This window comes from Anabrus simplex, chromosome 2 (assembly GCF_040414725.1).
Source record: "Anabrus simplex isolate iqAnaSimp1 chromosome 2, ASM4041472v1, whole genome shotgun sequence".
Lineage (NCBI taxonomy): Eukaryota > Metazoa > Arthropoda > Insecta > Orthoptera > Tettigoniidae > Anabrus > Anabrus simplex.
This window is the reverse complement of record NC_090266.1, coordinates 715500265-715525115: the sequence shown is the minus strand read 5'-3', so window position 1 is coordinate 715525115 and position 24851 is coordinate 715500265. Positions and strand designations below refer to the sequence as shown.

Here is a 24851-nt window from a genome sequence, read left to right as displayed (position 1 = left end):
TTTCTGGAATTCAGACATTGTGGACCATCAAAATTTGAATGGGATGGGCGTGCCTGCATGGCGTGACACAATTTTCTGATGTAATACCAATATAAATGGTCCGTTATTGGACATTATAAATTTTCCAGCTAAATCATTCCTGGTTGCCAGCGTGTTGCCCTCATGTGCTAGGTTGGGCTCATCAGTTGGTGGCCACTGCGTAGGCTACTTGGAGCCACCGGCAGTGCCAGTGCACTATGAGAAACTTTGTCTCTTTACCAAAAATTGATGCCTGCTTAGCTATCAGATGATATAGATGTTGATTCCCATTGGAGCCACCGGCAGTGCCAAGTAGCCTACGCAGTGGCCAGCGTCTTGGTAGGTGTGCTAAATACCAACTGATGAGCCCAACCTAGCAAATGACGGCGAAACGCTGGCAACCAGGAATGAGTTAGCTGGAAAATTTATAATGTCCAATAACAGACCATTTATATTGGTATTATAAATTTACTCATTCGGGACAAATATTTCAGATTCCCTATGGGAATCAACATCTGTATCATTTTCTGATGTGTTGTAGTCCATGTGAAACTATCAGGTGAAACGTGCCTCCATATTGTCCCTTTTCCGGGGTCACTAAGCTAACTGCGCGGGAGCCCCACGGGTGGAACGTTCGCAGAGTCAAAGTTGCTATATCGGGACATTATCTTTTAATAATTTATATTCGCAGGTCACTGGTGACAGCTGGCACAATGAAATACACAACAAAACAACAGTGAGCATTTATTAATAACATACAAAATTCTGGACATCATTTTCAAACAAAACCTTTTGAGTTCAATTCTCTGAATGTAAAGAAAAAAATATTATTTACAAGTAGATGTTTCTGGAACTTTTCTCGGATTTTACGTTTAAATCAAAATTTTATTTATTATCATCTGTTACTCCACTTCAGGTATCGATGGTGAATCGAAATAACTGTAAAATCAAAATTTCAAGATTAGTGAAAGTTCGTGATACTCAATTGACAATATTGCGTTCAAATTAAATCCATTTGTTTCCAATGACACATTACTCCTGAGAAATTGAGCACCGTACCTACAGAGTAGTTCATTTAACCATGTAGAGTTCCATCTCAATCTCCTCATTATTATTATTATTATTATTATTTATTTTTATTTATATCCTTTAGACATTAGAATATTATTTAGTCTGGCCCAGTGAGGAAAGCAATGGTAAACTACCTCACTCCTCATCTTGCCTAGTACGCCTCATTTTGGTACTGCCATTGGTTTTTGTGGTTTCCCTATAACTGCACAGCCTTTGGTGATGCTATTTGAGGATCCAACCAGCCTCTGGGCTGATGATCTAACAGACAGACAGACAGACACCACTAATGAACTAGCAACACAGATGCTCTACTTTACCAACACCAGAGTGAAAGAAAATCAAATCTAACTAATAGTAGAGAAGTCTAGAATACAATCTTATGAAATCTACAGAAAAGAAAGAAATATGGTTTAGTGGGTACTCATATTTTGGATGCAGACAGATTCAGCTGGGATGTGTAGACATGAACATGGGTTTCTCCTCTCGATTACATTAGGTCCTACAAGTTCATCGTGCTGGCTCACACAATTACAGCTTAGAAGTACACGATGTCTGCACATTTAGGCAGTATGAAGTTGTGGCGATAATTCCTTGAAATTCTTGTGGAGATGCTCCCTCGCTGATCCATAAGTGATGATCTTGTTCTCGTAGTTAGGCTGAAACTGAGATTCAAATTAGAGGTTTGATCCACTTGTATTACATCACTAAGTTGTGCACTATCATACTTAACTTGTCTAACACTTGATGCAAAGATGTACAACAGTTAATGCCCCATTTCTTCTGGCAGGATAGAATAATGTCCAATACATCTAACTCCTCATTGATCTCTTGATTAGATGTCCTACAGTTGCGTACCACATGCCGTAAACTGCTTAAAATTGTCTCTCGACTCATGCCCTGTAGTACTCTATATTGTACGTTTCCGCAAGTTCACTCATTAATTAATAACCTATACAAAGTTCCAGGCGTTTACTTCCAGACAAAGTTGTTTCATTTAGACTCCATCAAAAGAGAAGTTCGTTCCGTGACATCGTCTCTTTCCTTCAGAAAATACCAGAGAAAGAATATGACTGTTCATGACTAAACAAGAAGAAGACTGTATTTGTTCGCCTCTCTCACACCGTACTCTCATTTCACCTCTCTCGCACCATACTAACGTTCACCTCTCTCACACCCTACTAATGTTTACCTCTCTCACTGTTCTAACGTATCTGTTCATTCCTTCACACCATACTAAAGTTTACCTCTTGACCAACGAACAAGTAAAGCAACGTAGTCTCCTGATTATAGTTCCTATTGGTCGAGATTTTAGCTTAAATATGATTTGTCCCCTCTTGTGAGAGTATGGATCATTCCAGAAATCTATCGCCCCTTCTCCAAACTTCTCTTGCAGGATGAGTACACCGCTGTGACGTAGCTCATGTGTCCTTGACCACTTGACCCAGTTCCGGCTCACATTGCTCTGGCTATCAACTGATACGTATGCGTGAAATTTACACCGAATTAAAGCAAATATCCATTTGTTCCCATAAGGTACCTTTGGACGGGTATAGTATATATATATGTGTATATTGCGTAACCTCGATTTAACGTAAACCCGCATTTATTCCTTGAGAGCAATGCAATTTTATATTCGATTTAACGTAATTCATAATAGGGCAAAACCCACATTTAGTGTTCAGGAAATGTTAAAATTGAGGATCTTTCTGGAATATAGACCTGTAGACCTATGGGTCATTTTTCGTGAAATCGTTCGAAATTATCCGCCATATTGTATAGTATATTCCCTCCAAGTTTAGTTTCATACTTTTGCCATTAGAGTGAATGGCAGCACTTATCGTGTCTGATTTGCAGTTGTCTGGAGCCTGTGCTGTGCACTAGATCTGTTGATATTAGTTTATGTAAGTTTGTTTTTACCTGAAGGAAGTAAAAGGAAAAAAAGATTTACTGCAGCACCAGTTTGAAGAAGACCGATGCTAAAAGGAAGAGGTCAAGTTTTGATACATATGTTACCAGAGTTGAGGTTAGGAAGATGAGTTTGTGCCAGTGAACGAATGTTGCCAGAAAAAGTGTCATGTAAAAGTGTCACAAATTCAACAAAAAGAATTATATAATGGACAAAGTAAGGAACTGCAAGATTGTTATTTAGCACACACCATGGAACTACAAGGTAAGAAACCAAATAGAAAGAAAACTGAATATCCAAAGACCTTTCGAAACAACACATGGGAGTATATGTTATTTATAGCAGGATCTAAGCTCTCTGTAAGCTTTTCCAAGTGTCAGTAAGGAGACTGAGGGTCATACAAAAAAAGGTATTACATAATGAAACCTTTGAAGAAAGAAGGGGCAGTCACGACAACCGTCCACATAAAGTGGAATCCTATGTCTGGGTTAAATTAAAGGAGCATTTAAGCATGATTCCTTGTGAAGAGAGTCATTATTATGGCAGTAAAACAAATTTAAATTACTTTTTAGAATCCAGACTTAAATGTAAAGACATTATTTGAAATGGTCTCCAAATACTTTTTTGAACAAATTGGTAAAAAGCTTACTATGAAATATGTAACTTATTTCAAGTTTTTTAAAGAACATTGTAACTATGCCTTCAAGCAGCCGAAGACAGACATTTGTAATTTTTGCTCACAATATCAAGACGCGTTGAGAAGTGATCCAAGAGATGTTTGTAAAGTAAAGGAAGACAGAGAGATACCTGTCCATGAAGAGAGATTTTATCCTTAAGAGCAAAACAGACTCTTCTTATCTTGTTGTTGAGTTTGACTATTCTCAAAATCTACCAGTTCCTAAGTTGAATGTAACCAGCCAATTTTATAAAAGGCTTCCATGGTTGTATGCATTTAATATTCACATACACCATAACAGTTCCTCGTTTATGTGCTGTTTTAGGAAAATGGAGGTGAAAAAAGATTCAAAATCAGTTGCCTTATTTCTAAACCATGCTTTAAAAAAGAAACTTAGTGAATTCCCTAATGTGAAAAAAGTGATTTTGCTTTCTGATGCCTGTGGAGGGCAAAATAAAAATTCATAACTAGTCATAACTAGACTTCATTTTGTTCATGGTTAGCCAGAGTCTGTCAAGTGGAAGTTACACACCTATTTCCTGTCCGGGGACATTCTTTTCTACAATGCAGCAGAACTTTGGACTAATTAAATCAAAATTGAAGAAAGTGGAGACAGTCACAACTGCATTATCATATCTCTCAGCTGTGGTAGTGTGTAGAATCTATTCTTCGGCATTTGAAGTTTGCATTGACAGGACACTAATAAAGGACTGGAGAAGTGGTCTCAGCGAATATGGTCTCCCTAAATCCATTGCAAACTGAAATATCCAACTAATCTACCATACTGTGTTCCCCAACTAACTTCAGTACATTTACCCCATTTCGTCTGTGGAAACAGAAATATAGTAAGTACCCAACAGCTCAGTTTCGAGCGAGCGCTCATAATGAACAACGCCATGACCACCATCACAACCACTACTACCACCACAGTTTCAGTCTCATCACCGCCGCGATGAGTGGCTAAGACAGTTGAGGCGCTGATCTTTTGACCCCAACTTGGCAGGTTTGATCCTGGCTCAGTCCTGTGGTATTTGAAGGTGCTCAAATAGGTCACTCCCTGTAGGAGTCACCCAAGGAGCCCTTGTGTCGGTAGATTTTTTTTTTTGCTAGGGGCTTTACGTCGCACAGACACAGATAGGTCTTATGGCGACGATGGGACATTAAAGGCCTAGGAATTGGAAGGAAGCGGCCGTGGCCTTAATTAAGGTACAGCCCCAGCATTTGCCTGGTGTGAAAATGGGAAACCACGGAAAACCATCTCCAGGGCTGCCGACAGTGGGATTCGAGCCCACTATCTCCCGGATGCAAGCTCACAGCCGTGCGCCTCTACGCGCTCGGCCAACTCGCCCATCGGTAGATTTTTTTAAAATTTTTATTTTGCTATTTGCATTATGTCGCACCGACACAGATATATCTTATGGCGACGATGGGATAGGAAAGGTCTAGGAAGTGGAAGGAAGCGGCCGTGGCCTTAATTAAGGTACAGCCCCGGCATTTGCCTGGTGTGAAAATGGGAAACCATGGAAAACCATCTTCAGGGCTGCCGACAGTGGGGCTCGAACCCACTATCTCCCGATTACTGGATACTGGCCGCACTTAAGCGACTGCAGCTATCGAGCTCGGTCATCGGTAGATTTACTGGCACGTAAAAGAACTCCTGTGGATATTGAGGAAAATGATGGAGATGGGTGTAGGAGGCTGGTTTCTGGAAGGAGCTAGGGCCATTATCAAACTAATGTTTCGAAGGGGTTGAAGTTGAAGCGAGTGTTGAGGCTGGAGTGGGATGTCTGGAAGTGCAAATTCAGAGTCTGATTGGCAGCCACTTGTAGTTGAGCTAGGACCAAAGGGTGGTAGGGGTGGATGTTAAGGAGGGAGAGAGTGATGAAACGAATGATATCCTCGAGGGTCGGGGGTGGGGAAAGGAAGCAGGTAGGTTGTATGAGGGCATCGATGGTACGAATAGGGGCAATCATTTCGGGACGGTTCTCAGGAGGAGCTGGATGTGACTTGCATTGATGGGAGCAGGTAGGGTGCGATTCCCTGCAGGTATTACATTTGGGGGGGGGGGTGCTGGACATTAGGGCAGCAGGAGGTGGGGTGAGTATCGGAACAGTGTCCATATACGGGATGTTCGGCAGTGCAGTGTGTGCTGGTTGTAAACCAGACACCTTTCACATTGGATTGGTTGAGGGGCTGGAGCACGGGAGGGTCCCACGGCATTTCTGATGAGGAAAGCCTTCTTAACCAGAATGCCCTCCACAGACAGTTCAGTAATTATAGCCTCTTCGGATAAGTCTTGGTCAACGCTCCGAGTAACATAGCTAAAAATGATGTGTTGGGGGAGGAGAGAGGTTTGAGTGGAGAGCAGAGCCTAACTGTGCGGCACCTATGGAGTGAGTGAGACGGCACGCGGTGTCATCCCCGTTGACCTTGGTGATTAATCCATTGGCAGTGGGACGAATGTCTCTTATTTCATGACGCTGCATATTGAACCCGGAAAGTGTGTAAAATATGTTACGAGGTAGGCAGAATTCAGGAGTGGGGCTCAGGAGAGAGTAACTGTGTGTTCCAATAAGAGGCTTCTGGACTTACCATGGGTTGGTGATGGGGCGGTGTGCTCCAGACGTTGGGAGAAAATCAGTGAAGGAGTTGGTGTTATGGGGTGGAGGAGTTGCTTCCATTGCGGTGTCGTCAATTTCGGTGTTTGATGCGGCACTGATATCGTTGGAGCATTTCCGGAGAGAGCTGTTATCTGCTGGGTTGGAGTTTGATCGTTTCGTTGTGATTCTGGATGAACTACTGCGTTGTGGTGCTGGAGGGGGCATGGTGTGGTGAGGCTGTGATTGAGGTAGCAAATTGGTGGAGGGGCAAGAGATGCCCCTGATGTGAGCTGCGGTGGTGATCGTGCAGGTGGGTGACGAGACTAATAATAATGTTATTTGCTCTACGTCCCACTAACTACTTTTACGGTTTTCGGAGACGCCGAGGTGCCGGAATTTTGTTCACTGTAAACACTACATCTCGCCAGCAAAGGCATAGTATATACGGATAGTAACAAATAAAATATAATAATTGTTAATTGTATTCTGTTATATTATTATATTTATTATTATTACTACATTTGAAATTAAACATATTACAGCACTACTAACTCTTATAAAACTCATTTACTGTCAATTTATGGAAAAACTACCCATACGCATGTTCACTATTATTGTTATATTTTCAAGGTCGTGCCACTTTTAATTTTGAAAATAATACATTTCTTGTTACAAAATGCAAAATTTGTTAAAAAGTTTTTTGTGTATATATTACATGTCGTAAATGTAAAAAGTCAATAACAGGTGAACACGACTTTTAGGCCTGCATATAAAGTAAATATAATCCGTTTTAGTTGCTCATATCACGTCATTCATTTCATCTCATTAATTCCTCTGATGAGGTTGACGTCAGGAAGGACATCAAGTCATAAAAACTCACTACGAAATTCGTCTTGCTTCATACTCAACCCTGTAGAGGTCATTGGCCAGTCATTTGTCCCTGTCAGTTGGCAGTAGGTCTACCACACAGAAAACCTGATCACTGCTTTCATTTTAATTGCCTTGCGCCACTAACTTCCCTGCTACCAGCATTTCGTCATTCTAAGTGATGTCATCTTCACTGCCATCTCGTAAGCCATGCACTGCAGTCGAGACCGAGAGCATTTGAGGTCTCGTCTTTTTTGAACCTTTTCAAAATAGTTTCATTTCCGACTATAGAGTCCAAACTGTGTGAAGCTATTCCCAAATGGTTTCTAGAGATGGTCTCTGATATTCCCAGCCTAGTGTATGTGTAGCACATATTATTACACAATAAAATATGCACAATACCTGTGTTAGTTCTCTGATAAAACATTCTTTGTAGCTTGTTTCGTACCCAGCAGCTGCTTTTCATTGTAGGGTTTCTTGAAGCTTCCTTCCCCCTATGATGACATTTTCGTCTTCTGAATTATAAGCGATTCCAGTGTAGATGTGCTTAATATAGGCTGAATTGTCTGATTTTTCCTATCAACACTGAAACTCTTCCTGTGAGAGATTTGTTATAAGGTACACTTAATACTGCGAATACAACATTACTTCAGATTTTACAGTGGAAAAGAGCATGGTAGAGCTCCGTCATTATTCATAATGAATTTCACAATGGTCACGGTTAGTGAAAGGAAGTAATGATTGAATGAGCATCGTTGCCATCTCACAAACAGTGAAACAGGGAGTGTTGAGGAGTAATGCTCAAAAGGATTGGACTTTTAATCTATCTTTCCTTTAGTTTCGTAGAATTTTTTTGTGATAATGTCATCGCTTTTCTGTAATAATTTATCCTTTGACCGTAATGCCATTTATCGTGTGGTGGAATCCATAATAATTATGGACAATTTGTAATAGTTGGCACCTCTGCTGGTATTGAATGGCTTTTAGAATCAGTTACATATCTTTATGTGTTTCTTTCACACAACTGCATGGGCCACAGGAACAGATGACAGTTCATTATCATTGTGAAGTAGAACAGCCTTCAAACTAATTTTCGAAGGATCCATAAATAAACACCATTCTTCATTATTGTATACAATGTTTAGTTTTGACATCAAACCGTTTATCGTATGTTAGCAGTGTTCTCGGTTATATTCACTATTTTGATTCTTATGTTTTGATACTTACATGCGTCATATGTTATCAGTTTCATTTCATCTATAGATTGGAATGTGTCAACTGTGAAGCAAGTTATGTTGGCCAAACAGATAGGAGCTTTAACACCCGTTACTGCTGAACATATTAATGCCATAAAACACAACCTTTTCTCGTCTATGGGGCAACACGTGGTTGGCTCCAAACATAACTTTTCCAATATTCATGGTGACATGAAAATTCTCAAAACAGTATCCAAAGGTACCATGCTAAACATTGTTGAAGAATATTACATACATGTGGATCAATATGTCAACCCAAACCACAATCTCAATGAAATCCCAGAAGAAACCAACATTCATTATGACGCTACCATTCCCCATTAGTTGAAGGATATCATTAAACAACAACAGAAACACATACAAAGAACCCCTCAAGACACACCTCTTCCCCTCCCTTCTACCCCTCCAAACCTCACCTCTTCCCCTCCCATCCTCCCTCCCCACAGTCCCAATAATAGCCCACGCCAAACGAGGAACAATATATGGAGCATATTCAACGGGGACACAAGCAACCAGCTCGGGAAACAAGAGAGTAAGAATCACAATAAACTCTAATACTAATTTCAGACATTCTCTAACACTACATATTTCTTTTTCATTCTAGATATCCCATATTACACAATCAAATGTCAACAGCTCACAACTAGTGAAATTATATCAACTTATTTAAAGGAGGTTCTCTCCTAACCACAAATGCAATACTCATAAGAAGACAACACATCAGTAGACAGCAAAAACTTCCATACCACTGTACATTGTTTTTTGAAATGGAACAATTTCAGCCCTGTTTTACTGAATGTGACAGCGTCATTGATTTGAGCCCATATTATATTACAGACTCCGTTCAAACATTTGACCAATTTGTGTATATCTATCTGACAGCAGATCCTGTACAGTTTTCTCACCAAATGCTGTTGTGATTATTAACATTTAGCCACAGATCTGTGCATGTGAATTTTTAAACAACAATGCTGTGTGTAAACGGCTGCAACTAGTATGTGGAGGTGTGAAAGTGAATCTTGAACGAACTCAGATATGTGATGAGGATGTTAACATGTGTTATTATTACCATAATTTAGAACTGTATATATCTTAAATAGTGTAATATTTTTAATTTAATGTATTGATATTTTGATATATTTATGTCCATGATACATTTAGCAGCTGAAGATGATCCCAACAGAGGATCAAAACTAGTCCTGGGCTCATAATGTACTTTTAAATGTAAATACGAGGTGTGTTCAAAAAAAGACCGAACTGTGGCTAGAAAAACTTTATTATGTAGCTTACATCATTTCACAGACTGTCCCCTTAAAAATAGTCCCCTGCACTATCAACAGCGTGTTGCCAACGTTTCTTCCACTTTTGGAATGCTTCCTGGAATGCACTTTCTTTGATGGCGCGAAGTTGCCTCGTCGCATTCTCCTTGATCTCTTCAATGTCTTGGAAACGATGTCCTTTTAAGGTGGTTTTCAATTTGGGGAATAAGAAAAAGTCTGCTGGAGCCAAGTCGGGAGAATAGGGCGGATGGGGCACAGCAGGAATTTGGTGCTTTGCCAGATAACTGCGGACCGAGAGAGAGGCATGTGCTGGCGCATTGTCATGGTGCAACATCCAGGATTTGTTTTCCTACAGTTCAGGCCTCTTCCTGCGCACAGCATCTCTCAAATGCGTTAAAACATTCTGGTACAGTTCTTTGTTCACTGTCTGGCCTCGGGGTACAAACTCGTGATGGACAATGCCTTTCCAATCAAAAAACACAATCAGCATCACCTTGATGTTTGAACGACTCATTCGTGCTTTTTTCGGTCTAGGAGAACCTTTCCCCACCCACTGTGATGATTGCCTTTTGGTTTCGACATCGTAACCATACACCCACGTCTCATCTCCAGTGTTTCCACAAACGTTTTCCCAACTTTGAAGCAGAACTTCACGCACACGCGTTGTTCCTCAAGCTGTTTCATTATAGAATTCGACGAACATGTGACACACGCAATCACTTCAGAGGCTCTAACTCAACTGATAATGCAGGCAATGGAATGCGGAAAGCAGCGGTCTGTTGTCAGAAGTTGCCGTTAGGCGCCGCCACAGTCACAACTTGCTCAATGTTGCGGTTTGCGTGCAATTTACGAAGTTCGGTCTTTTTTGAACACACCTCGTACATGTAATTAACACTATACAAGTATTGGCTAGGTGGAGAATCCCAAACCTACAATTTGTGAACTGTCAAACCATTTACGTCACAAGCACAGAGCAAACCATATTTCTTAAAATATGCTAGCTAATAGGTCTTGATTCCTACTTTTTAAAAAGGAAACTTTCATGTTCCTTTCCAGTAACTTCCACTTCTGAAGTGTTAAAGCCAGAAGTTCAGTAAGGCACGCGCTAAGTAATTCAGTTTGTTCTGTGCAGGAAAATGTATTCTTTCTTCCTCAGAACTGTAAAAAGGGTCGCTTGATGTTGATGCCATTACTTAGTTGTCTGAATCGTTATCCTCTGATTCTGAAAATTCTTGCCAATTTGAAGGAGCTAACGTTATTGGCAGGTCTGATGGCTGAACATAAATTGGTATATGAGATTCTCTGTTTATTTTTTGATGAAAAACCTGTTATTTTGTTTATGCAAAATTAACTGTCATCAATATGATTTGCTTTCTCATGCCATATCATGGGAACTGTAAAAGGCACATGCTTTTTCTCCCCTTTCAGACACTGAGTAAGTTTTTACATAGCATCTGTTGCAAGTTAAATGTGGTGCGAAACCTTTATCTTGGTCACTAAGCGAACAGTCGAAATATAGGCCATATTAAAATTATAAAATTCTTTTATTTATAACCACCTATTCAATACATTACAATACACTCATTGAATTATAATATATTCATGAAGTGTCTAGTATTGGGACATGTTTCGTTCATCATAGCGAACATCATCAGCCTTTAATGCGATGAAAATTAGGTCAGGGCTCTGAGTTTAAAATATACAGAATGTTATCATCATATTAAAAATTAACCATATCATAATAAAAAGTGATAATCAACAATCAATACAATAAAAACATTAGACTTGAGGTTGTAACAGTATATGCAAGTTAAAAGCAAAATTTGTCGTGGAGTACATTAACGGTGGCAATCTGAGGAATTAAAAACATTATGAGGCCACTGAAAGATGACAGTGGATATTGTGACGTAAATATACATCAATGTGTGAAGTGTGGATTAATATTGCGAAGGATGAAGTTCCTTTGGATTCATAAATAAGGGTTAAAATAGAGTTCATTATTATTATTATTAGTGTATGGTAACATACACAAAACAATACAAAGATTAAATATACATGAACGGTAAGCACAAACTATTAAATATAAAATTACAAGATATACACATTATAACATTGAAAACAATCATGCAAGCAAAAGGGTTCAAAGAGTTAGATCTAAATTCTCAAGCCAATGTATGGCCTCAGCAGAAGCCACCACAAAGTCCTGGCTGGATCCAGCAAATGCCTTTCCATTGCATTCGGTGACAATATGGTCGATAGTCTGCTTAACTGCACTACAGTCACAGGCTGGAGAAGATCTTATACCCCATTTAAACATCATTGATCCACATCACCCGTGGTTAGTACGGACTCTGTTGAGGGCTACCCATGTCTTACGAGGCAAATCAAAGCCAGCTGGAAGATTCTTATAATTGAACAGTGTCTGCCATTGAGTCGGAGCTACGCTGTTCCACTCTTGTTGCCAATCAGTTTTTGGATTGAAATCCCTACTAACAAGTTCCTGTGCTGTTTGAATAGGAGGAGATCTTGATTTGAGGCGGCTGAATCTGACATTAACATCTTCATGGATGGGGAGATCAGGATTGGTTAATATCTTGTTGTATTCTCTGACCAAGTTATTCAATCTTCTAATTCTAGGAGGTTCTGTGTGGTTGAGCACTGGCAACCAGAAAAGAGGAGTAGATTTTACTGTGCCACTTATAACACGCATTGTTTCATTCAGGACCGTGTCCACCTTTTTAGCATGAGAGCTGTTGATCCAAACTGAAGAACAGTACTCAGCTGTGGAAAGCATCAGCGCCATAGCTGAAGTACATAAAGTAGATGCAGAAGTTCCCCATGTGGAGCCAGCTAGTTTGTGGATGATGTTGTTGCGTGACCTTAATTTGGCTGCTAGGTTGGTTAGATGTTTCCTGTATGATAGCGTTCGGTCGAGAACTACTACAAGATATTTGGGGTTGACATTGACTTGTCACGATTCCAAATTGAACTAGTCAAAGGCACATAACATTGAACAAACTGAATTTGACGTATAACTTGAACTCCAGCAGAAGCAAAATTCATAAAAGAGGTGCAATCTTGCTGTCAGAAGCTAGTCAATAAACACACGCTAGCAAATAAAAACTAGAAGTTTTTATAATAACTCATTAAAGCGTAGCGATGAAACATGAATGTGGGGAGAGTTTTAGCGTTCCTTATAAGACAAACGAGCATATTCTGGCGCAAAATAGAGTTTCAATCTGAAAGGAAAGGAAAGAGGGAATGAAGTTATGTTGAAACCAGAAGAAGAAAATGAAAAGAAAAATTGAAAACAGAAGCTTACCCCCTGGGACTGGTATGAAACTCTATAACTCTATAACTTTTCTTCTTGGTATTATGAAAACATTCTGTTCTCAGCAACACAATTAGCATATTAAAAGTCCACCCCTTCCCTTCCCAATTCACAGAACCTTGTTGAGTTGTGTAAATGCATAGCACATCACAAAAATTAAGGACATTAAGGACAAATAATTTGTCAGTAAAGGCAATAGAATAAGATTGTTATAGCAAAGCAGAGCAAAGTCACTTCAATACAGGCCATGAAGGCCCTTGGAGGAGTGGAAGGTAAAGGCTTCCACCACTGTTAACCTCGGCATGTGATGGGGTAGAGTGGTTAGCTCTACGCCTGGCCGCCTTTGCCCCCAGGAATTAACCTGGTACTCATTTTTGGTGTAGGCTGAGTAAACCTCAGGGCCATGTGCACCTCCGGAAGTGGAAATCTCTTTTCTTAAATTTTATGACTCCGTGATGGGGATTCGAACCCACGTCCTTCCGGGTGAACCGAGCACGCTGTTATCGCCTCGGCCAGGCAGCCCCTATAAGATTGTTATGGGGGAAATAAAGATGCATCAGTACAACAAGTGACGTTGCACATGAAAGCGAATTACTCCATTTAGTTTCTGGAACAGTGAAGCTCATGGTAGAAATGTTGAAAGCACAAAGCAGTTCTACTCCAACCACGCTTAATGAATTGTAGAAAAGAGCAAGTAGAGCATACCTCTGTCAAAACAACATTGCACAGAAAGCTCTAAGGCTCTTGGATTTTTGGACAAGTACTGGCTTCAGTACCAGGTGTATTGCCACATGGACAAAAATGAGGAGACGACGGTTGGTGGTATGTGGTGGTTGGTGGTATGTATGAATTTTCAAGATTGTTTTCTCTGCACCAAAATGATATCCAAATTCAGTGATCTCAACCGTGTCAGATAATCTATGTACAAAGCCTTTCCATACTCTAAACCTGTATATGTCTAGTGTGGTTGACTTGAGGCACCAGCAGGAATCATCATCTGTAAGTTGTCTTCATTTTGCGTAGATTAATGTCTGGAATAGGAATCCAGGAGGAGCGCAACTTTACCAGATTGTGTATTGTGCTTGAACGTGCCATCAAACCATTTGTTCCCTTGTATCTATCCCATTTTGATAGGTTGTGTGCGACCAACGTGAATATTTTCATGCAAAAACATTCATTCTCACAGCCTTACCAAGCACACCTTTCAACTGTTAAAGTGATTCATAACTGCCCGACAAGTTTGCCACTTACGGTAACTCTCAGCATTATGGTGTAACTGTGTGTGGTGTACACCAAAGATTGCACTGCGGCGGTAACTGATTTTTTCCCCTTTTAAAGTCTATGTCCTTCCTGAACACATCTCCAGGCAGAACCCACTCTGATCACTGTTACACACGTTTTCGGGACTGTAGGACTATACAACAGATGTAACTTCTATGAATATTTCTACTCCTACTATGGCTTCCACTTCTTTGTTGGCCTTTTTCATCGTTACAGATGTTATTTTCCTTACGCTTCTGAAGGTTACATATCCACATGTGGTATGCTTTAAACCTTGTACATTTTTCTTTATGAGCAACTTGCATAGTCCATGTAAATCTTTTACATGTGATGTTTTTGTAAATATTTCATCGTGTGTCAACTGAGGATGATTCCATAGGGATCGAAACCGGTATTGAATGATTTTACCACTTTAGAGTAAGTAAATTAATGTATTGATAAGGTGGAAACTTGTCAATTTTCCTTATATTGTAGACCTATCTGTGTCGGTGTTTTTCTGTAGCACTATGCCATGTGCTGGTGTTGTACATTAATTAAGGCCATGGCTGCTTCCTTCCTACTCCTAGCCTTTTCCTATCCCATCGTCTCTATAAGACCTATTTGTGTTGGTGTGACGTAAGCAAATTGTAAAGAAACATTCTTGCAAAGCAAAAGTAAGTTGGGCTATGTTGATTGCCATTATACAACCATCCACTTGTCTCATAAAACAGCTATAAGCGTATGACAACATGGTCTCAAATCAGCTGTTGGACCATGCATGTTGCGGATAAGGTACAGTGGAGTAGCGGCCTCTCGACAAGTGAACCCAATATGCTGCGCAGTCCTGCATAGCGAAGTATGCTAATTCATACACATACACATGAACTTCAACTTTTTCTGTAGGTGGGGTGAGTTAATGTTCAAAAGAAATATTTTGGCCATTCTTGGCTCATTTAATGTGTATGAAAAATTTACTTGAAATTGGCAATTCCCCAGTACGCGACCTTCCCTTGTGAGAATATTTATCGATCAATAATTATTCCTAAGAATTGTATTGCGTAGGCATTTTTCAGCTGTTAATCATTGAACATCCTGAATATTTTATTAAACTTGACAGATTCCTCCTAATTTGATGAAACAGTCCTTAGTGGATTACAGAACTTCTGTTTCTTTTAATGCTCTTGCACTATCCTGTAAGCATAGTAGTCTAGCCACTCTATTTCCAGTATGAGTGTCCTGGGTTTGAATCTCAGGATAGGAGTTTTACTAGAATCAGCACATGATGGCAGGATGGGTATCTGATCATTAACTCGCAGCCAAGGCCAAGACCAAAAGGTGAACCTAGGTGCACTGCTAACCAGATAGAAACATGAAGTTATGTTGAAATGTGAAAAAAAAAAAAATTTTTTTAAATAATGATGAAAGTAGTAGTAGTAGTAGTAGTAGTAGTAATTCCAACAAAAAGGAATTGTTGCCAAAGGGAGATGATACACTAGAACTTGGTTATAACGACATCCAAGGGATCTGATAAATTGTGTTATAGACAGGGGTTGTTGTAACAGATTCATGCTGTGAATCGAGTGAGATGGAAAAATGTTAAAGAATAAAACTTAGTTAGGCTTTTTCTAGATTATGCATATTTAGTTAAGCTTGACATTAAAGGTGCAAAACTGAAATAAATGCAATATAGAATACAGTGTTATATTTCATAAATTTTCGAATTTCGGTTGAATTCGATCTCCAACCACCAACCCTGACTTATGAATGTTCGGATGACAATAGAGATCATAAAATATTTTGGTTCTTTGAAAATCGTCATTAAAAATGAGGTTAAAACTGTGTTGGATTCGAGATTGTCATCTTAAGCAAGGCTGGAAAACACTCCCTTTATTTGTAAATAGCTGACACTATAGACGAAGTGTCGTTAAAACCGATGCCGCTATAACGATTGTTCGAGGTGGGAATTGTTGATTCAGTCTCTTGTAACTAAAACTTAATTCTAAAGTAATGAGATAGCTGCTAATCGGTACAGAAGTGACAGAAGGAAACCTCAAGGGAAAAATTAAGACCAATTACTAATGAATTTGTTGGGTAATAATGAGTCTGCTTAGATCCTGGAGCTGTACAGCATGAATTATTGATGTGGGACCGGGTAGTATTGGGGGAGATTTATATAGATTACTAGCAAGATACCCGTGCTTCGCTACGGTATTATACTGAAATTTATAATTGAATGCTTATCGTTTTATATATAACCCATCAATATTCGCGATCTGACTCGTTTTCTGAGAGATTCCGCCAAAATTCGCGATCTGACTCGTTTTCTGAGAGATTACGGCAACGTTCCTCCCATTTTTCAGTCTTTTCTCCAGCAATCGATTTCGTACTTCCCGGGATAGGTCCAGGTATTCTACCCGGTCAGTTGGGTCCCTAAATCTTGCCCATCTTTTCCTATAAGCATTTTTAATGTGGATCAAATCCTTGAGGAGATCCGGCGTGGTGTCGTCTTGGGTGCCTTGGCGGTACTGAACCTCTACTTTGCGGTAAATTACATCTGCTGCCGTTGTTATTGATGTCAGTATGACCAGCACCATTGTCGCCCGTAGGCAAGTGCGCAGGACATCTGGCGATACGAATGACATACTTCCGTGCATTATTGACCTTATTACAGAGGTGAACAATTGCACGGTCAATCATATATCTATCTAACGTTTATTTCAAATATGTTTAAATTTTTGTTTATATGCCAGAAGAATCTACTGTAATCTAAGAAGGTTCTCCAAAGGAAAAGATGGCTCTTGAAAACGAACCAAGAAGAGATTAAAAATGATCGGTTTATGATCAGAATAAGTACATTGAAAATCCACAGCCTGTTTTCAGTCATTCAACCGGGTCAGGAATGGAATGAATAAGCCCTGCCGAAGCCTGTCGCACTCCACTGGGGCAATGATTAAATGAATGACAAATGAAATGATATTGGAGAGTATTGCTTGAATGAATGATGACGGGGAAAACCGGAGTACCCGGAGAAAAACCTGTCCCGCCTCCGCTTTGTCCAGCACAAATCTCACATGGAGTGACCGGGATTTGAACCACGAAATCCAGCGGTGAGAAGCCAGCGCGCTGCCGCCTGAGCCACGGAGGCTCCTTATAAGTACATTAGGAACAGTAAAATCAATTGGTCTCACCTCCGTTTTCACCCCACCGCGGTTAAGTTGGTTTACCTCCCCCCCCCCACCCATAAAGAAAACGTGTTCCTTTGTGTTTAAAGGAGATTCCGAATCCCAGTGTTCACGTGTGTTACCTTCAGTTTTGAGATATAAGTATTCCCATAAAAACAATTCACTTTTTTCACTTACTTGCACACTCCTCGCCCCCCCTTAAGTGAATTTTCCGGCAAAAATTTTTTGTTTCTTTAATAGTAAAGGATCTTCTAAATACCGATTATCTTCAGTTTTTGAGATATGTGTCCTCATGAAACGAATTCAACTTCTTTTCACACTCGCCCCCAAAAATGATTCTCCGCCCCTCCCCCCCCCAAACGTTTCGCTTTATTTTTAAAGAATATCTAAATACCAATTTTCACGTCTGTAACAACTTTAGTTTTAGTTAGATGTAAGTATCCTCATACAATTAATTCAATTACTTTTTCCAATTTTTCACCCCCCCCCCCCCCAACCTTCATTGGATTTTCCGAGAATACCTGTTTCTTTACTTTAACAGGAGATTCCAAATACCTATTTTTACGTCTGCAACATTTTAAGTTTCTGAGATATACTGTAGATATAGTCTTTCTAAAAATTCACCCCAATTTGTCACTCCTGTTCAACCCCCATTAATTAGATTTTCCAAAAACAAAAAAATTAATGTTTCTGTATATTTAAAGGAGATTCCATATACTAACTCTCTGGTCTGTAATATCTTCAGTTTCTGAGATATAAGTATCCTCATTAAAGACATTCAACCCCTTATTCAAACTTTTCACCCCTCCTATTGGGATTTTCCGAAAACAAAAAAATATGTGTTCTTTTATTTTTAAAGGAGATTCTAAATATCAATTTTTACATCTGCAAACTTTTGAAGTTTTGAGATATGGATACACTCATTTTAAAAATACACCCCCCGTTCACCCCACCCACTATTTGGATTTTCTAAAAAAATACATGTTTGTTTATTTATAAAGGAGATCCCAAATACTGATTTTCAGGTCTGTAACATCTTCAGTTTCTGAGAAATATGTATCCTTTTTAAAGGCATTAAACTATTTTTCACCCCTTTTCACCCCTCCTATTCGGATTTTCCGAAAAAAAATACGTGTTTCTCTGTTTTGAAAGTAGATTCTAGGAACCAATTTTTACATCTGTAAACTTTGAAAGTTTTGAGATATAGATACACTCATTTTAAAAATTCACCCCCCTTTCAACCCTCCACTATTTGGATTCCAAAAACGAAAAGTACATGTTTCTTTATTTTTTAAAGGAGATCCCAAATACCTTTTTTCAAGTCTGTAATATCTTCACTTTCTGAGATATAAGTATCCTCATTAAAAGCATTCAACCCCTTTTCACCCCTCCTATTAGGATTTTCCGAAAATAAAAAAAAAACATGTTTATTTATTTTTAAAGGAGATTCTAAATACCAATTTTTACATCTGTAAACTTTTAAAGTTTTAAGATGTAGACACACTCAATTTAAAAATTCACCCCCCTTTTCACCCGCCATTATTTGGATTTTCCAAAAACGAAAAAATACCTGTTTCGTTATTTTTAAAGTAGATCCCAAATACCAATTTTTAGGTCTGTAATATCTTCAGGTTCTGAAATATAAGTAGCCTCTTTAAAGGCATTCAACCTATTTTCACGCTTTTCTACCCTTCCTATTGGGATTTTCCGAAAACAAAAAATTACGTGTTTCTTTATTTTTAAAGGAGATTCTAAATACTATTTTTTACATCTATAAACTTTAAAAGTTTTGAGATATAGATACACTCATTTTCAAAATTCACCCCCTTTTCACACCCCCATTAATTGGATTTTCCAAAAACAAAAGAATACATGTTTCTTTATTTTTATAGGAGATCCCGAACACCAATTTTCAGGTCTGTAATATTTTCAGTTTCTGAGATATAAGTATCGTCATTAAAGGCATTCAACCCATTTTTCACCCCTTTTCACCCCTCCTATTGGGATTTTCCGAAAGCAAAAAAATACGTGTTTCTCTATTTATAATGAAAATTCTAAATACCAATTTTTACACCTGTAAACTTTCAAAGTTTTGAGATATTGATACACTCATTTTAATAATTTACCCCCCATTTTCCCCTCCCATTAATTGGATTTTCCAAAAACAAAAAAATACGTGTTTCTTTATTTTTTAAAAAGATCAAGCGTACCAATTTTCATGTCTGTAATATCTTCAGTTTCTGAGATATAAGTACCGGTATCCTGATTAAAGGCATTCAACCCATTTTTCACCGTTTTTCATCCCTCCTATTGGGATTTTCTGAAAACAAAAAATACGTGTTTCCTTATTTTTAAAGAAGATCCTAAATACCAATTGTTACATCTGTAAACTTTTAAAGTTTTGAGATATAGATTCACTCATTTTAAAATTTCAACCCCCTTCTCACCCCCTTAGCGACGGAATATCCAAAAATCCTCTCTTAGCGAGCACCTACATCTTAATATGAATGTATCCACAAAATTTCATTTCTTTATGTCCAGCAGTTTTGGCTCGGTGATGATGAATCAGTCAGTCAGGACAAGTTATTTTATATATATAGATTAGGAATTATATTGACTTGTACTTTCTTATTATTGTAAATGAAACCGATCTCGATAGCTGCAGCCGCTTAAGTGCAGCCAGTATCCAGTGTTCAGGAGATTAGTGGGTTCGAACCCCACTGTCAGCAGCCCTGAAGATAGTTTTCCGTGGTTTCCCATTTTCACACCAGGCAAATGCCGGGGCTGTACCTTAATTAAGGCCACAGCCGCTTCCTTCTCACTCCTAGCCCTTCCCTATCACATCATCGCCTTAAGACCTATCTGTGTTGGTGCGACATAAAGCAAATAGAGGAAGAAAAAAAGTAAATGAATTGTCTCATTAAAAGATTTTCACTGCTTTTGATCAACTGTCATCAGCAACAGACTCCTGGGACAAGACCTCTTGACACCTTGCGCTCGTTACCAACATCACAGTTAGAAGGGTAGTCTTGTGGCCATGTAATACTTGTAATTAGAAGTGTGTGTTTTCATTGAGAGGGTAGTGGTAAAGTCAGTGTAGTTCCTACATAATGAATGTCAGTAGTGATCTGGATCTTGTGTATACTTTGGAGATGGTGGTTGTAAAACCAAATGAAATTCTAAATAGAAGTTTAGAGGAACTTGGTGTATGTCGATAATCTCTTGTTTGGTTAAGAAACATTATACTCAACCTCACAAAAACATGATCATACATTTCTCACTTACTGCTGGCCTGTAAATCTTTTGGAAATTATAAGAAATAATTATCAGTTGCAGTTGTTATGTGTAGGCTTAATATTGTTCTCTATTTCCCTGTGTTTCTCCAAAGTTGTATTAGCTAAAATTAATATTTGATTTCTTCTTTGCCTGCTACAATTATATCAAACAGATCGATTGAAGGTACTTCAACACCACCCTGATAAGAGACGAGCCTTAGGTGAAGAAATACGTCCAGATGATGATTATTTCACATGCATCACCAAGGCATGGGAGATACTAGGAAATCCACGGAGTAGGCGTTCATATGACTCTGTGGATCCACAGTTCGATGATACTATACCCACATCTAATGAGCATTCCAAGAACAATTTTTATGAGGTAAAGTTTATATGTCTCTTTGAATTAAATCCTGTGCATAAGTGTTCTGGATAGAGATTTAATTTTACCTTATATTTCATAATTATGGCTTAATTGTGATCTAAATTGTAGAATAATGTAACTATATTATTTCAGGTTTTTGGCAGAACATTTCAGCTAAACTCAAGATGGTCCAAAAAACTCCCAGTTCCTCAGTTGGGTGGATGTAATGCCTCCCGAGCTGAAGTTGAGAAATTCTATGACTTCTGGTATAATTTTGATTCTTGGCGCGAGTATTCTTACTTGGATGAAGAGGAAAAAGAGAAAGGGCAAGCGTAAGGAATTTCATTGTTGTCTGTTAATTTCTTATAACTTAATATTAGTTTATATTAGTTGAATGAAATTTATGTGATCTTGAACTCACCATGATCTGTGTCTGCGTTATTAGTCATGTTTAATCCTTCTTACCATCTTATAATCATTTTCCTGTCTTCAGTTTATCATGCCATCATCATACTGATAGTTTTCATTGGTTCCTTTTTTGTTAATCTTATTTTTAGTGTTGCTTGTTTGTGGTGCAGGTTCCTGTAGTGAAGTTCTAGTTCATAAATAATGGCAATGGCTAAATGGCCTTTTAAGTCATCCTGACATTTTGGGGTACTAATTACTGTGGAATAAAAGTGGTTGTGGCATTTTTTTCATGGGCAGCTAGAAGTACCATCCTTCTGATGGTCCCTAAATCAAGAATGAAAAAGTGTGTACGTAAGCCAAGGGCAATAATTTACAGAAATCTGCCCAGCATGCTCGCAATGTTTTTAATAAACCTCAGGCCTATGGAAGTTGTGCAGTACTGCTTCCATTTGACAGACAAAGGGACTCCTTGGAAACATTGTGATGAACAAAATTGAATTCCGTAAGGTGTTTTCAGTGATATCTTATTTCTCTGTTACACTCAATTGCGTCAGCAAAGTGGATGGGTCTGCATATGTTAAGAGTTGATGACTTTCAGATAAGTGGAGATAACTAGGAAGAGTGAGGAGATTACGTTTTCTTAACAGGTGTTAAATTTACAATTTGTTTTACATTGCATCAATACAGATAGGTCTTATGGCGGTGATGGGATTGGAAATGGCTAGGAGTGGGAAGGACATGACCGTGACCTTAATTAAGGAACAGTCCCAGCATTTGCGTGGTGTAAAGATAGGAAACATGGAAAAACCATCTTCTGGGCCGCCGACGATGAGGTTCGAACCCACTATCTCTTGAATGGAAGCTCACCGCTGTGCGACTCCAACCGGTTTGGTAACATGTGTTAAAAGGGAATGATAAGGAATGGAGTGGGATTGTTCGTTAGGAAGACTGTAGCACACAACATAGTTTGTTAGGTATGCAGATAAATGATGTAGGTCGATTTGATTGTTGTGAGAATTTGAACTAGGACTGTCTCATTGTATTTTACCGTATTAAGGAGTGGATGATGATAAAGGAGACAAGTTTTACAAGGCACTGAATGATACAGTAGTCTTAAGTCACCAACAAAAATAGTATAATGGTACTGAGAAAGTGGCTGTATGGTTAGGGTCATATAGCTGTCAGCTTGCATTCAGGAGGTAGTGGGTTCGAACCCCACTGACGCCCTTGGATGGGGGACGCAGACGAATACACCCACGGTATCCCCTGCCTGTCGAAAGAGGCAACTAAAAGGGACGACCAAGGGGTGATAAAATTAGAACCATGATACTACTTGTAATTAGTACCACCATGCAGGGAACACCATGGGTGGCTTTTTCTTGCGCATAGTACCCGTATGTTGGGTACTAAATAGGTTTGTGATTAGTAGCAAACGGGCGTAACGGCTTTTACAGTACCTGTGATCAGTAGCACTATCTGAGCGACACCATGGGATGACGGAAGCCATGGTTCTGGCTTGCTTATGATTAGTACCCACTATATGAGGAAGACCACAGGATAGTACGAGTCCCTGTGGTTAGTACACTTATTTGATGAACACCATACGTTTGCGTTGCCTGTCAATGGCGCCACAGTGTGCGATACACAGTAGGTCTGTAATACATGTGTGAATTTCATTACGTGTGAGTAGTACCATAATGTGTGGAATACTGCAAGTCTGCGCTACTCTTGATTAGTACCACAACATGACAAATACCATGGTTCTACTTTTCTAGCGATAATTACCATTATGAGGGGCCAATGATTTGAATTTAGGACTCCTTTCGATTACAAGCATCATTGATTCAGTATCATGCTATAGAAGCTCTCCCTTGGTCAGTAATACTATTGTTTTACGCCAGCTTGGGTGCATATGAGGCACTGTGGGTCGGTTCCACTGATCATTTTGAATTGTAGTTTGTGGAAGATTTTGGGGTTTTAATTTGTCATTTCATTTCGTCTCATTTCGTACCATTAAGGGCCGATGACCTAGATGTTAGGCCCCTTTAAACAACAAGCATCAATCATCAATCGAACCCCACTGTTGGCAGACCTGAAGATGAATTTCCATTGTCTATTTTCCCACCAGGCAAATGCTGGGGCTGTATCTGAATTAAGGCCTCAGTCACTTCCTTTCCTCTCCTAGCCCACTCCTAGTCCTTTCCTACCCCTAATCTACTAAATACATATTTGATGTTTGAATTCAGCTTTGCCAATGCTTATAGTTATTCAATTAATTCTTTATTTTTGTCTGATATCCGTACGTGTTTCGAGGACCTTATTGTCCTCTTCCTTGGCGGTTTTTCTCACACTACCAAATATCTCTTGTACCTGTTACTAAACTCCAAACTTACTCTAAACAATTCCTCTTGTAATCATTCACTGCATGTTTAGTTCTAAATATCTCTAATTATTATACTGTATAATATGTGTCATAATTAAATATGCTATAAAGTCATAAATGTCTGTCCAAAATTATTTATGACCAGTCCAACCAACGGAGGTCAAGGGCAAAGTGAATGCACAAAACTTTAAATAGAACAACTGACAAATTTCAGATTTGGGTGTCAAAAACATTCATTGTCCAAATTGCTAAAGGAGTAATGTATTGATCCTGATATCGATGTTCTATTGACAGGCATGTTGCCCGATGCTAAGGTCAAGGCCAATTATGTTTATATATGGACAACAGTAGATTCACTTAGTGTAGAGTGAGGACTACCACTCTAGGGAGTGTTCAAGGACAGATGGAAGTAGCCACAGCATTAACTGGCATAATCTCTGGATTGGAAGATTTTAGTAAAATTTTAAGTGGTGCTAATTTTAATAAATTGATTATATCTGTAGGTAATAGACATAATTAGAAATGTTTAGACTTAAATATGCAGTAAACAATGACAAGAGAAATTGTTCAGAATAAGTTTGGTGTTTAATAATGGCTAAATAGGTCCAGGAGATATTTGGTAGTGTGAGGAAAACCGCTGTGGAAGAGGAAAATAAGGTCCTCGAAACATGTACGGATATTCTCTCTCTCCAGTCATTCCACTCATGACTGAGTATCGTGACCCAAGGACTTTGTTGTTTCTTTTATAAGCTGATACCATTCTGTACGTACTTGCATTTTCCGGACAGTAACTCTCCACGGTAATGATAAATAATTAATTAAATAACTATAAGTATTAACAAGGCTGAATTCTAACATTAAGTGTGTGTTTATTGGAGTAGAGATTGTAGTCAATATAGACCATTATAAAATCAAACTACAATGGTTAAGTTAATGAACTTTCCTATCCCATCGTCACCATAAGACCTATTAAG

At 38.9% G+C, this 24851-nt stretch overlaps 1 protein-coding gene across 1 annotated transcript in view; it reads left to right on the top strand.

Moving 5' to 3' along the window:
* Positions 1 to 24851, top strand: part of LOC136863061 (dnaJ homolog subfamily C member 2) — a 153538-nt gene that overhangs the window by 46363 nt on the left and 82324 nt on the right. The window contains exons 4-5 of the mRNA XM_067139391.2: positions 20896 to 21104; positions 21240 to 21418. Of these exons, the coding sequence (XP_066995492.2) occupies positions 20896 to 21104; positions 21240 to 21418 (388 nt within the window). The remainder of the gene's footprint in view (positions 1 to 20895; positions 21105 to 21239; positions 21419 to 24851) is intronic.